Source organism: Peromyscus maniculatus, chromosome 8 (genome assembly GCF_049852395.1).
Source record: "Peromyscus maniculatus bairdii isolate BWxNUB_F1_BW_parent chromosome 8, HU_Pman_BW_mat_3.1, whole genome shotgun sequence".
Lineage (NCBI taxonomy): Eukaryota > Metazoa > Chordata > Mammalia > Rodentia > Cricetidae > Peromyscus > Peromyscus maniculatus.
The window spans coordinates 7,005,509-7,019,224 of NC_134859.1; the positions used below are offsets into that span (position 1 = coordinate 7,005,509).

General features: G+C 46.2%; 1 protein-coding gene across 5 annotated transcripts in view; it reads right to left on the minus strand.

Annotated features, from left to right (window-relative positions):
• Nucleotides 1-13,716, minus strand: part of Abat (4-aminobutyrate aminotransferase) — a 114,424-nt gene that overhangs the window by 27,953 nt on the left and 72,755 nt on the right. For all 5 annotated transcript variants that reach the window (XM_006992123.4, XM_042283552.2, XM_076577898.1 and 2 more), the window contains 3 exons: nucleotides 12,804-12,833; nucleotides 12,076-12,193; nucleotides 2,423-2,472 (listed from right to left, as the gene is read on the minus strand). In XM_006992123.4, the coding sequence (XP_006992185.1) occupies nucleotides 2,423-2,472; nucleotides 12,076-12,193; nucleotides 12,804-12,833 (198 nt within the window). The remainder of the gene's footprint in view (nucleotides 1-2,422; nucleotides 2,473-12,075; nucleotides 12,194-12,803; nucleotides 12,834-13,716) is intronic.

Genomic DNA, 13,716 nt, shown 5'->3' on the forward strand with positions numbered 1-13,716 from the left:
TCTCACAGCAACAGAAACGGAACCAGGACAAAGGTGGTGTGAACTCTTGCTGCTCTGGTCTACCTGCCTCCTGCTGTCTCTGCTCAGGCCATTCTGTCTTTTATTCCCCAAGTGCGCCTCTCCTTCACTGGCTTGCCACCTCACAGCCTCTCCTCCCACAGATCCCTGAGAAGTCTTTCCTGACCTCTGAGTACTCCATCACAGATGAACTCAGTTCCCTGGATTCACCTCCAGCACCTCCACTGGCCCATGTGACCTTGGGCAGCTTGATGATTAATACTGACTGTCAACTTGATGGGATCTAGAAGCACCTCTGAGAATGTCAGCAAGGGACTTTCTAGATTGCATTGCGGTGGGAGGACCCGCCCTAAGTGTTTGTGGTGCCATCACATGGCCGGAGTGCTGGACTAAATCAAGTGAGCTGGCAAGCTTTCCTCTCTCCAGGCCTCCTGACGTCAGGTGCACTGGGACCAGCTGCCTCGTCCCTGCCACCATGTCCCCTCGTCCCTGCCACCATGTCCTCCCCACCATGATGGTGTGCCCTCAAATTATGAGCCCAAATAAGCATTTCCCCCTTAAGTCGCTTAGCAAATGAGAAGCTAGTACAGGCAGATGTATAATCCTTTTGTTTTTCAGTTTCTCCATCTATTAAACACTCCCGAAACACAGAATGTTACTGTCATAAAGCACAGACCATATAGATGGTTATAGGTGGGTTACAGGGGGTGTGCTCAACATACAATACATACACATGCACTAAGGTTTCATAGAAGCACATTTAAGATCTGGGCGTGGTGGCGCACACCTTTAATCCCAGCACTCTGCTGGCAAAGGCAGGCAGATCTGTGAGTTCGAAGCCAGCCTGGTCTATAGATCGAGTTCCAGGACAGCCAGGGCTGTTACACAGAGAATCCCTGTTTTGAAAAATCAAAAACCAAAACCAACCAAACCAAACCAAACCAAAAGAAGTATATTTAAAAAGAGGAGCTGGAGAGATGGCTCGGTTAAGATTACTTGCTCCAGGGCTGGAGAGATGGCTCAGAGGTTAAGAGCACTGACTGCTCTTCCAGAGGTCCTGCGTTCAATTCCCAGCAACCACATGGTGGCTCACAACCATCTGTAATGGGATCTGGTGCCCTCTTCTGGCCTGTAGTCATACATGCTGTATACACAATAAATAAATACATCTTTAAAAAAAGAAAGAGACCTGGCATCTACCTGGGTGTCTGCTGGTCAAAAAAAAAAAAAAAAATTACTTGCTCCTCTTGCAGGAGACCTGGGTTTGGTTCCCAGTATCCACATCAAACTGTAATCAGCAGCCTAAAATTCCTGTTCCCAAGGATCTGATGCCCTCTTTTGGCCTCTGAGAGTACTGTATACACACAATTCCCATACACACACAGACACACAGACACACACACACTCAAATAAAAATAAAAAAATCTTAAAAAGCACAACACTATACTTGGCACATGCACCTCTGAGATTCACCTCTTGGCACATGTTCATATATGTTAAGCGTTATCATTGTCTTATGCCTGTACAGCACTGTGTCCTTTATTTTGTAGCCTAATTGTGGTTACAGTTCTCAACTGGTGTATGGGGTTAAGAGACTGTCTCCATGGTAGTGGGGATGCTGAGTTTTTCTCCCGTCCTAGTTACATTCTGTCACTGTGATAAGGACCATATCTAAAACAGCTCTGGGGAGGAAAAGGTTTATTTGTCTTACAATCCATCACTGAGGGAAGCCAGGGCAGGAGCTCCAGGCAGGACCTGGACGCAGGAACTGAAGCAGAGTCCATGAAGGAGTGCTGCTCACTAGCATGTTGCCCACAGCTTGCTCAGCTTTTCTTAAAAATAAAATTTATTTTATTTTATGTGCATGCCTGAATTTATGTATGTGCATACAGGATACATATGCATCACATGCATACAGGAGCCTGGAGGCCAGAAGAGGTATTGGATCCCCTGGAACTGGAGTTACAGACGTTGTGAACCAACATATGGTTGCTAGGAGCCCAACACAGCTCCTCTGCAAGAGCAACAAGTGCTCTTAACTATTAAGCCATCTCTCCAGCCCCTCAGCTTGCTCCCTTATACAACCCAGGAACACTGCCCAGGGGCGGCACTGCCCACAGTGAGCTGGACCCTCCCCCATCTATTACTAATCAAGGAAATGCCCCACAGATATGCCCACAGAACAAGGGGATGGAGGCATTCCCTCTTCCCAAGTGACTCTAGTTTACTTCAAGTTGAGGAGACCTAGGCAGCACCTCACTAAGGCACCTGAGTGCCTGGCACAGGGCACAGGCTCAGCAAGCATCTCGAGTGCTGTGAAGGAACCACGTCTAAAGACGCCTAGTGAGTCTGGTCATGAGCCGTCTGTCCTTAGGCTGCACATGGGTGGGGGGACATGACATACCGCATTCTGAGGCTGCTGGATGAGTTTCGCCAGAGCTGGATGGTTGTAACCTGGGGAAAGGAGGGTGCAGTAAGGTTAGAGAGTGCCGCCACAGCTGTGACTTTCCCCGCCCCAGTTCTTTCCCTGTCCCCACGTTTTCATCTCCCAAACACTCTGTATGTGTCAAAGGCTCTGACCCCTGACTTGAAATCTCTGTCAGTGCAGCCTGGAGAGCTCCAAGCTCCCTGAGGACACAGGGATGTTTGTTCAGGTTTGAGATCTGCTGGACCAGTGAAACACGAGGAGGTAAAGGCAAGGTCAATGCCAGTATTGACAGGCCAATGTGATGGACTGCATGAGGTCCTGCCTCATTCCCAGTGTCCACGGGCGGGGGTGGAGCCCAGTAAATGTTTCTTCAAGGACCAAGGGACACCACCTGCAATGTGACCACCATGTCACATGGCACATCCCGCCTTCATATACACATGCATGTTCCCAGGGTCCCACTGCTTTTACTTTCCAGAGGGGCTGATGTTACACAATTTGAAAAGCATCTTACGGCTATCAACAGCATATCAGGTAAATAAAAAATTTAAAAAATTTAAGCGCATGAACTCCCTGCTGTACCACCATGCAGCCGGAGGAAGGGATGAGAGGGGTTCGTTTGTGCTTCTGGAGTCAGTGGTGTGATCTACTGCCAAGTGAAAAGGGGGCAGATAGAAAGTAGGTGTGGGGCTGGAGAGATGGCTCAGCGGTTAAGAGCACTGGTTGTTCTTCCAGAGGTCCTGAGTTCAATTCCCAGCACCCACATGGCAGCTAATAACTGTCTGTAACTCCAAGATCTGACACCCTCACACAGACATGCAGGCAAAACACCAATGTATATAAAAGAATAATAAATAAATTGAAAAAAAAAGGAAGGTGTGCGCATGTATGCACTGAATAGCTTGCTAGAAGAAACCAATTATAATGGCTTTTTCAGGATTATCTCAATAGATGCAAAAAAAAAAATTGGCAAAATGCAGTATTGTTTTGTGATAAAAACACTCAACAAGCAAGGTGCTGAAGTTGGAGGTGGGGGCCCATGCCTGTAATCTAGTAGTTCAAGGTCATCCTTGGCTGCATAGTAAATTTGAGGTGAGCCTGGGATAAATGAGATCTGTCTTAAACAAACGAACAAACAATAAAAAGAAGGGCTGGTGAGATGACTTGGCAGGTAAAGCGCATGCCCCCCAAAGCCGATGACAAGAGTTAAATCCCTAGAATCTACAGAAATGTGGACAGCAGGAATTGACTTCAGAGCTGTCCTGTGACCTCCACACAGATGCTATGGTATACATCTGCATGTGTGCACATACACACAACAATAATAATAGAAAACAAACAAAAGTATCCCCAAAGCAAAACCCAAAAACAAAAGTAATGCTGCAAGCCGCAGGAATGTCGTTGGAATTCGGCTGTATATGCTAAAGCTATACCTGGAAGAATCAAGGAATTCTTCCAGAGGAAAAAGCCAAATCTCAAGGCCTATTTGGTGTTATTTGGCTTCTAATATATCAGCTATCTTCTGCTTTGAATTTCATGTGCACTTTCATAGTTTTTCCCAGTTGATTCTTTATCCTAAGAACTATTAAACAGTGTGGACTGATCAATCTTTGGACATTCATATTTAAGGTATTTGGAGAACAGCCTCGGGAAAGGCTTCCTTTCTCCAGGCAAACAGAAATAACATTCCAGACCACCACCTGCGTGTCTCCTGAGTTAAGGCAAATTCCACAAGGAGACACTGCCTAGATTCAGTCGGACCTTAGGTACACAGCTTTGTTCCTTGTGCAGAATTAAGCTCAGACCCTCCTTTCTTATACAGCCTCGGTGGTATTTATACTAACATTATAGACTCCTAACATTTTACCTAACCACCTCTAGGAATGTAGTTTGACACATAAATTCCCTTTTTCTGATATATTAACCGATTTTAGCTCTTAGTTGACCTCCTCCCTTAACCACTCCCCCTTTGGGTTGTAAAAGAAAGCCTGACTGACAGTCACTGCCTGAGGAAAACTCTTGTCTGCCTTTATGACCCTGTAAGAATTCAAGCCTGGTGACCTTGCCTTGGCCAGAGCATTGCTAATGCAGAGGTATATAACTGTAAACCTCAGAGACTTGGGGGACCAGATTGGAGAACTGGATAGAGAACTGGAAAGACAAGATGGGAGATGAGGAAGAACCTGACGGGGAAGAACTAGGTGGGTAAGAGAACTGGATGGAGAACTAGAAGGACAAGATGGGAGATGAGGAAGAGCCTGATGGGGAAGAACAAGATAGGAAAGACCAAGATGGGGCAGAACTAAGATGAAGGAATCAAGACAGAACTTAGAGGGGACAGCAGAAAGATGTGGAGGGAATCGGGTAAGAAAGGAGCTAAGCGTGGGAGCAGAAAAGGAGCTGTGTAGAGAGAGAACTGACTCAGAACAAAGTGTACAGACTAAAGTGTTCCGTGTGCATAGATTTGTTAGTGAATCCCTCAGATTAATCTGCTGCCAGTGGCATCTCTTCTGGAACTCTGAGAGAAGGCTATCGAGGGGCTGGACCCCAACAGCTTTCGATAATTAACCAAAAAGCTAAGAATTAAAAGGCACCTCAATTTGATAAAGGAAGTTTGTGCAAAACCTTCCTGGGCTAGGGATGTAGTTGAAGTTGGCAGAGTGCTTGCCTAGCAGGCAGGAAGCCCTGGGTTCCACCCCCAGCACCATGTAAACCAGGCTTGGTGGCGCACAACTGCAATCCCAGCGGTCCAGAGTAGAGGCGGAAGGGTTAGAAGTTCAAGGTCATCTTCAATTACACAGAGAGTTTCAGTCTAGTTACATGAGACCCTGTTTCAGAACAGAAAGGGGAGGGAGGTAGGAAGAAAGGAAGGGTGGGAGGGAGGGAGGGAGGGGATGGGGGAGGGAGGGAGATGAAAACCTCACTGCTAATGTCCTCATCAACAGTGAAAAGACCCTATGTTTCTCTGCAAAGTCAAGAGCAAGATGAAGACATCCTCTGTCACCACTGCTGCTCACTGCAGCAGTAGATTCCAGTCAGTGTGACCAGATAAGAAAAGGAAATGCAGTCAGGCAGTGGTGGTGCACGCCTTTAATCCCAGTATTCAGGAGGCAGAGGCAGGAGGATCTCTGCGAGGTCCAGGCCAGCCTGGTCTATAGAGAGTTCCAGGACAGCCAGGGCTACACAGAGAAACCCTGTTTCAAAAAACTAAAACAACAACAAAGATCAAATTGTATTTCTATCCACTTGTAATGAATGGCCCCAAACTGAATCTAAGAAAAATGTATTGAATGGCATCATTGTTAATGCTTCTTCCCCAACAAGCTGCTCCTGAGAACTAGATGCCCATTGTGCTGTTGAACCAGAGAAAGCATGTAAATATAGCTTGATCTGACTCAGTAACCTTAGAAAATGTTCATAGAAACTTCAGGTTTTACCTATACATTTCTGAAACACATACATAACACACACACACACACACACACACACACACACACACACACACACACACACACACACACCAGCTAGATGGATCATCAGGAAAAGGTATTTGCCACAAACCTGATGACCTGAGTTCAATCCCTGGGACCCACGTGGTGAAAGGAGAGAACTGACTTCCACAGTTGTCCTTTGATCTCTATATGAACACCATGATGTGTGTGTGTGTGTGTGTATGTGTGTATGTGTGTGTGTGTGTGTGTACATGGGAACATGCACATAACATATACATTAAATAAATAAGTAAATATGATGATGATGATGATGGTGATGATTTTTAAAAAGCCTGGTAATAAGAGGTTGAGGCAGGAGAACTGTGATTTTTGAGGCTAGCCTAGACTACATAGTGAGTTCTAGGTTAGCTTGAGGTACATAGCAAGACTCTGTAGCAAACAAAATAAAACTAATGATATATCATAATTCATTCTGATTCCCATTTCCTGAGCATCAACTACGTGCCCGGCTCTGAGCTAATGCTTGACCCTGATAATCCTCCCTTATTCTGCCAGAAGCCCTATGGGGTCAGGCATGGCAAGGCTGTTGGTGCAGATGAAAAACAGGAGATGCAGCTGGGTGTGGTGGTGTATGCATGTAACCCCAGCTCTTGTGAGGTGGAGGCAGGAGAATCAGGAATTCAAGACCAGTTTGGCCTACATCCCTGAGTTCAATCCCTGGGACCCACATGGTGAAAGGAGAGAACTGAGTGAGTTTGGGGCCAGCTGGGGCTATATAAGATCCTCCCCACTCTCCTCTCCCCCCCCCCCAAATAGTATGACTCTGAGAAATTAGGGAACATCCTCATGTCTGTGATACCTCAGTAAAACCTCCGACTCTATCCCCTACAGACAAAGAGAAGCTTAAACCACGATTCCTAAGTGTAGATAAAAACTTAGACCCCTTTTCCCCAGGTGGCTGTAAATGCTACAGGGACTTTGGAAAACAAAGAGTCAGGATATTTGTCCAAAAGACTAAAAAAAGGAAGGCGGGTTGAAATGAATTATATGGTCTGTGCCTTTAAGAACTAGCCTCAAAGCCGGGCGGTGGTGGCGCACGCCTTTAATCCCAGCACTCGGGAGGCAGAGCCAGGCGGATCTCTGTGAGTTCGAGGCCAGCCTGGGCTACCAAGTGAGTTCCAGGAAAAGGCGCAAAGCTACACAGAGAAACCCTGTCTCAAAAAACCAAAAAAAAAAAAAAAAAGAACTAGCCTCAAAAAGAAAGGGGAGCACTCCTGCCAACCTCCCTGCTGTGAGTGAGAGATTTAAAAGAGCCTCCCTGGAGGCTTGTAAACTTAGAATACACCTTACTTTTGCATTCTGTACCTAAAGTCTCCAGTGGTGGCTTTGGGGATGTGATCTGGGCACAACAAGACCCTCACTCTATTGTCTCAAAAAAGGGGCCTTAGACAAAGATATCTCAATATAGATAGACCCAGGCCAGTTTCAAGTCCCCAGAAATGATGGCACCAGCCCCAGGAACTCAAAAGAACAAACTCAGGATGTTTGATGGTAACCGATTAACTATGAGATGCCCCTCTCCAGAGATAACATGACCAGACCCCGGAGATGAGTTGTAAAACTCCTGACAGGGCAAACAGATAAGCTAGAATAAGATAAAGTCCAGGCCCGGGAAAAACTGGACCAATCAAGGATGGACCCGTACTAACCCCCTCCCCTCTAAGAAATTTTATGGGTTTTGCCTATAAAAACTAACTTCCATAAGAAAGAGTAACTCTTCCCTGCCTCACTGCCAGTGAGGGCTTGAGATGAGTTCCCTGTCATGACTTGGAGCAGAAGTAAACCTTGCTTTTGCATTCTGGTATGCTCGTCCTTGGTGGTCTCTCTGGGGGTTACGATCTGGGCACAACAATGTCCTTTATGTCAAGGCAGGCCTTGGACCCCGCAATTCATCTTAGAATCACCCTCCTCTGAAATGGCAATTCACATTTATTGAGCATCTACTGTGTGCAGGGAGCTTTCTATTCATTACTGCTAGTCCTGTGGTCAAGGTTTCTATTGACTGTCAACTTGACAGTACTTAGAATCATCTGGGAACCAGCCTTTAGGTGTGCCTTGCAGGATTTAATTGATTAGGTAAATTGAGGTAGGAAGGCTCACTCTGAAAATGGTGGCACCATATTGAGTTTCAGGCTAGCCAGGACTATACAATGATACCTTGTCTCTAAGATAAAAGATAGATAGATAGATAGATAGACAGACAGACAGACAGACAGACAGACAGACAGATAGATAGATAGATAGATAGATAGATAGATAGATAGATAGATGACAGATAGATGATAGATATGATGAAGGATAGATGATAGCTAGGATATAGATATATGATAGGTAGATAGATAAGATGATAGATAGATGATAGGTAGGTAGGAAGGTAGATAGACAGACAGACAGACAGACTGAGTGAGCTGAGTGCCAGCATCCATCATCTTATGCTTCCCGACTATGCCTGGTGTGACCAGCCATTTCACTGTCCTGCCACCACGCTTCCCCTGACTTGATGGACTGCACCTTTAAACTGAGCCAGAATAAACCCTTCTCTCTTAAGTTGCTTTGGTCAGGGTATTTTATGAGAGCACCAGAAAAGTAATGAACACACCTGGCAATAATCCCAGCAGGAAGGCCAAAGGAAGAGTGCACTGATGTCAGGAGATGGACTGTGAGATGTCTCTACCCACTCCATCCCCACTGAGGACTCACTCAGCTCAATGCATTTTAGTTGAATGAATTAATAGCACAGTAAACCAGTGGTGTGGGCAAGAACTCAGAAGCTTATAAGACATATGAGGAAAGAGCCCTAGGGGGAGCTTAGAGGGGAAGTGGGTTTTTACCACACATAATTGCAATGTTTCTTCCACTCATCTGCGGAGATCTTGGCCCCTGAGGTGACGTATTCAGAGCTTGTTTGCAGCCACTCCTGGTCTTTGGAAGGTGATTAGGTCATGTGGATGGAGCCCTCATAAAGGGAGTTAGTGCCTTTATAAAAATCAAAGGGGACTTTCGTCTCCCATCTTGTGAGGACCTTGTCCCTGAAAGACGTTGAATCTGTGATGCCTGGATCTTGGACTCCCAGCTTTGAAAACTGGGAGAAAGCATTGTTGTCTATAAGCTACTCAGTCTCCAGTATCTTGTCTTAGCACCTTCACTGGAGGAAGGTACTTTTTAATTTAAATGCATTTACTTTGAAAGGAGACTTTGTATCACTGAGGCTAGAAGCTGGATGAAGTGAAAACAATCCTCATGTGTCTGCCTGAGGCTCTGGACCTGGGCCCGTCTTCCTCCCTAAAAGACTGTTCAGACAAGTATTAAACATCCAGCACCACCAGGCAAGACTCTGGCTTCACTGTGCTGGCTGTGGAGAACAGACGGGGGTGGGGAAGGGCGCTGGAGCAGAAAGACCGGAGAGGGAATGAACGTAATTGGGTCTCTTCCCTAGCCCACGCAGGCTTGCAGGGCCCAGGACTAGACACTGCTCATCACTCAAGGAGAGAACACTCTCTGGGTTTTTCCAACCATTTTTTGGCAAGAGTTCTGGCTTATCATGCCGCCTGGGTGTCTATGACTTTTCTGCCTCAGTAGATAAGCCTGGTCCTGGGAAACCTCATTAAATTGCAGAGGCAGCTGGAGTCACTGGCTCCCCAAGGAAAGAGATGAAAACAGAGCTCCGATTAGGGGACCCTCCACCTGGCTCTGAGTTGTGGGACCCCCACAGCAGGGCAGGTGTCTACAAGGCTGCTCTGTAGGAACGTAAGAGGTGAACTCATTATTGTGTCCTGGCGGGACCTCAGGCTCCCGTACCACCAAGCATGTTCTGTGACCTCTGGAATCTAAAGTGAGGTCAGTGGAGGGTAATGTCAGAAGACCCTGTAACAGAGCAGTCATGGCCACATACTAACATGTGAAACGCTTGGCAATATGCCAGGCTTCTGGTAAATTCTCAGTGAGTATTAGCTTAAAAACTATCTGGGAGCTGGGTTGGTAGTGCATGCCTATGCTAGCTAGCCCTTGGGGGTGAGTTCGAATCCAGCCTGGGGGGCATTGAGATGGCTGAGTGGGTAAAGGTGCTTGCTGCCAAGGCTGATGACCTGAGTTCAAGCCCTCAAACCTACGTGGTGGAAGGAGAGAACTGACTCCTGCCAACTGTCCTCTGACCTCCACACTTGCACCATGGCATGCACATGCACACTCACACATGCGCACACAACAAATAAGTAAATATAAATCCAAACAACAATTGATGAAAACCAAGGGGAGAAGGGGTTTGTAAGTCTTGAAATCCTTGGCGCCTTCGGAGGCTGAGGCATCCCTGAAGGATGAGTCACTGCTGCTGTCTGGTCACATCTCAACAGGAAGTTAGTGGGTCTGAGGACAAGTGCTGGGGAGGGAGAGGAGGAATGGACACCCAAGGCTGGGGGTTCAGGGAGATCCTGGGGTGCCAGGAGGTGGGGGTGGGGAGCTGTTAGCACAGAGCATCAGAACCAGCTCCCCATGCCTGTCTCCTCTACAGCAGACAAGCAGTATCATCTGTGGAGGGACAGACACAGCCCACAGGCCACTGAACACAGCTGGGCATCTATCAACCAAAGGGACAATAACCATCCAAGCTGCAAACAGCAGCTACCTCATTTCCAAATTAACCCTGCCGGTCCCACTGTCTGTATCAGCTCCATGTGGCTGGGAGAGGAGCCCAGATGAGGCAGCTGCTGCTAGCATCCACTGAGGTTACGTTTCCCGGGCAGATCATCCCCATATTCCAGCTGCTGTCTGTGTTGGCTGATAATGGCTCCAGCTGCCTCCTCCTCCTCCAGAAACTGCCTTCCATGCCTGGAGGCCGCTTTGCTGGACCTCCGCTTGGCAGTGGATAGGCAATGAGTAGCCAGCTCAGAGGTGCAAAAGGGCCAGTGGTCTGCCTCAGTCTGGCATGCAGAGAGTCTCCTGTGAGAGCAGAGACCTCACCCTTGTGATCTTCTCTTGCTGGATGCTATCTTCCTGCCTTCCCTTTCAGCTGGGTGTTCCCTCTGTAGAGGGAACTTGAAGAAGCTCTGATAGGAAACCTAACTTAGACAGCTCCATTGAGCTGTGATTGCTCTGTGAGTTTACCTCTTCTAGCTTTTTTCACCTAGTTGCAAAATAGGTAAAGAAATGAATATACACTGATCCGGTGCCGTCTGGAGGAGAAGGAGAGAAGGCCCTAGTATGTGTTAGATCACAGAGGCTGCACCTGTTGAGTATCTTCCCCAAACTGCAAAGCATCCAAGGTGGGGTGGGGCAAGAGGACCAGCTTCCTAAATTACTGCTTTATATGCTATCTAGCACCTTCACTAACCTGATAAGCTCAGAGACCATTCCCTTCTTAAGCTCAGCGACTCCTACCCTCTAAAGTCTATAAATGCAAGAATCTCCTTTCTTTGCTCTGTGTGTTGCTGTAGGATCTCCTATCCCAACTTCTCTTACTTCAAGTGCAGAGTCATTAAAGGCAAATTGATCTCATCACAACTGCCTACCAAACCTGTAAAGAATCTTTATTATTTACAACAATGTCTAATGGGCTGGAGCTGTGGCTCAGTGGTTAAGAGCACTTCCTGCTCTTGCAGAAAATCCAAGTTCAGTTCTCAACACCCATATTAGGCAGTTCCCAACCATCTGTGACTCCAGCTTCAGGGATTCCATGAGTACCTGTACTCACATACATATACATAATTAAATAAGTCTTAAAAATAACATGAACAAACAATGTCTAGGGACTGGAAAGATGGCTCAAGAGTTAAGAGCACTGGCTACTATTCTAGAGGACCCTGGTTTTATTTCCAATATCCACATGGAGGCTCACAACCATCTGTAATTTGGGTCCCAGGGGATGCAATGCCCTCTTCAGGCCTCTGTAGGTACTGCACACAGGTGGTACACATACACACATGCAAGCAAAACATCCCCATACTTAAAATTAAAAGAAAAATCCCTAGCAACAACAAAACAATGTCTAATCATGGTCTCTCCACTGTTACTTGTTCATTCGCTTACTCTTGGTGAGAAAGGGTGGTAAAACACGGAGGACAAGTAGCTAAAGCCTGATAATCATAACAAAAAGGGAGCGAGAGGTGACTGTCCATCTCTTACCTATGGGGACAGAGGAGATCTGAGAATACAGGTCCAACATGCGGTTGCCGTCCACATCTACTAGGTAGTTGCCTCGGCTTTCTTCATAGTTGCAGAAAAAGTGCACAGCCTCTGCATTCTTGGGAAAGAGGAAACTGGTTTAGGCTGGCTACTCCTCCCCAGATTCTTAGTCTTTTAGGACTAGGCTTGGACTGTGGAAACAGACTGCATCCTGTTCGTTCTACACCACATGGGAATCTGTGGGTGCTGGCAAGCTTCTGTGTCTTTCTCTGGGAAAGATGACCCAAGTGGCTTGCTTTAAATTGGTTTGCAAAATTTTATGTCTGTTTGTTTATCACAACAAAAAAAGGCTGAGAAGTAACTCAGAAGCAAGTTCTGACAAGTTAAATAAAGAATGTGTGGTAAGCCTCAGAGAAGCCACTAAGAAAACTAGAAATGAATAGAAATTAAGAAATAAAAACATGGGCTGGAGAGATGACTCAGTGGTTAAGAACTTGTATTGCTAAACAGAGGACCCAAGTTTGGTTCTAAGCACCCATGTGAGAGGGCCCACATCTGCCTGTAACTCCAGCCTCAGGGGGATCTGACTCCCTCTTCTGGCCACCATGGGTAACTCCACGCATGCACATATACATACAGACATGCACACATACATACAGACATGCACACATAAATAAAATCATTTAAAAAAAAGAAACAGTAGAAGGAATCTCCTTGTGCCCACTTACCTGGATTGTGTTCAGCTGTTTCATTAACTCCTGCAGGCAAGAACAGAAGCATCAGTCATGGATGGCACACTCCTGCCAAAGTGGCTTAAATATCTCCCATGTTTTTCCAATTATTGAGGCTTTGTTTTTGGCTCCAATGCCAAGAACTTGATAGGCAATTAGTCAATATTATAACTAAATATTTAAAAAATTACTTAATACAGATAATTGGTAAAAATCTACTCCAAATCACAATAAGTGGCAATTACAACAGACAGATCAGAGATTCAGATTTAAATACCCAGGAAAGAAAAGGAAGCAAAAAGTTATTTTATTCTCTTATTTATTTTGGAGACAAGGCTGGCCTAGAACCCAGTAAGTACACTAGGTCAGCCTCACACTTATAAAGATATGCCACTTTGACTTCAGAGTTCTGGGATGAAGGGCTTTGTGCCACCACACCAGTCTGGAAGTACAAATGCAACAAAAAATTTACACTGAAGGCATTTAATGTCCAAAAATAAAGGACCCTCTCTTCTTTTTCTGTGGTGCTGGGCATAGAATCTAGGGTCTTGCCATGCAGGGTAAGTGCCCTACAACTGAGCCCTTGTTTATTTCACTAGCCCTTGTTTTATTTCACAGTTTTTATTTCTTTTCTTTTCTTTTGTTTGTGGGTGGGATATACTGCACATGTGAAAGTCAGAGGACAACTTGCAGGAGTCAGCTCTTTCTTTCCACCATATGGGTTACTGGGAATCAACCCCTGTGACAGGCTCAGTGGCTGGCGCCTATATCAGCCGAATGTGCTAGCCCTTGTCCTCATTTCTGAAAGCTCAGTTAGGCCGGAGAGATGGCTCAGAAGTTAAGACCACTGAACCAGGTTCAGTTCCCAGCATCCACATGGCGGCTCATAACTGTCTGTAACTCCAGTTCC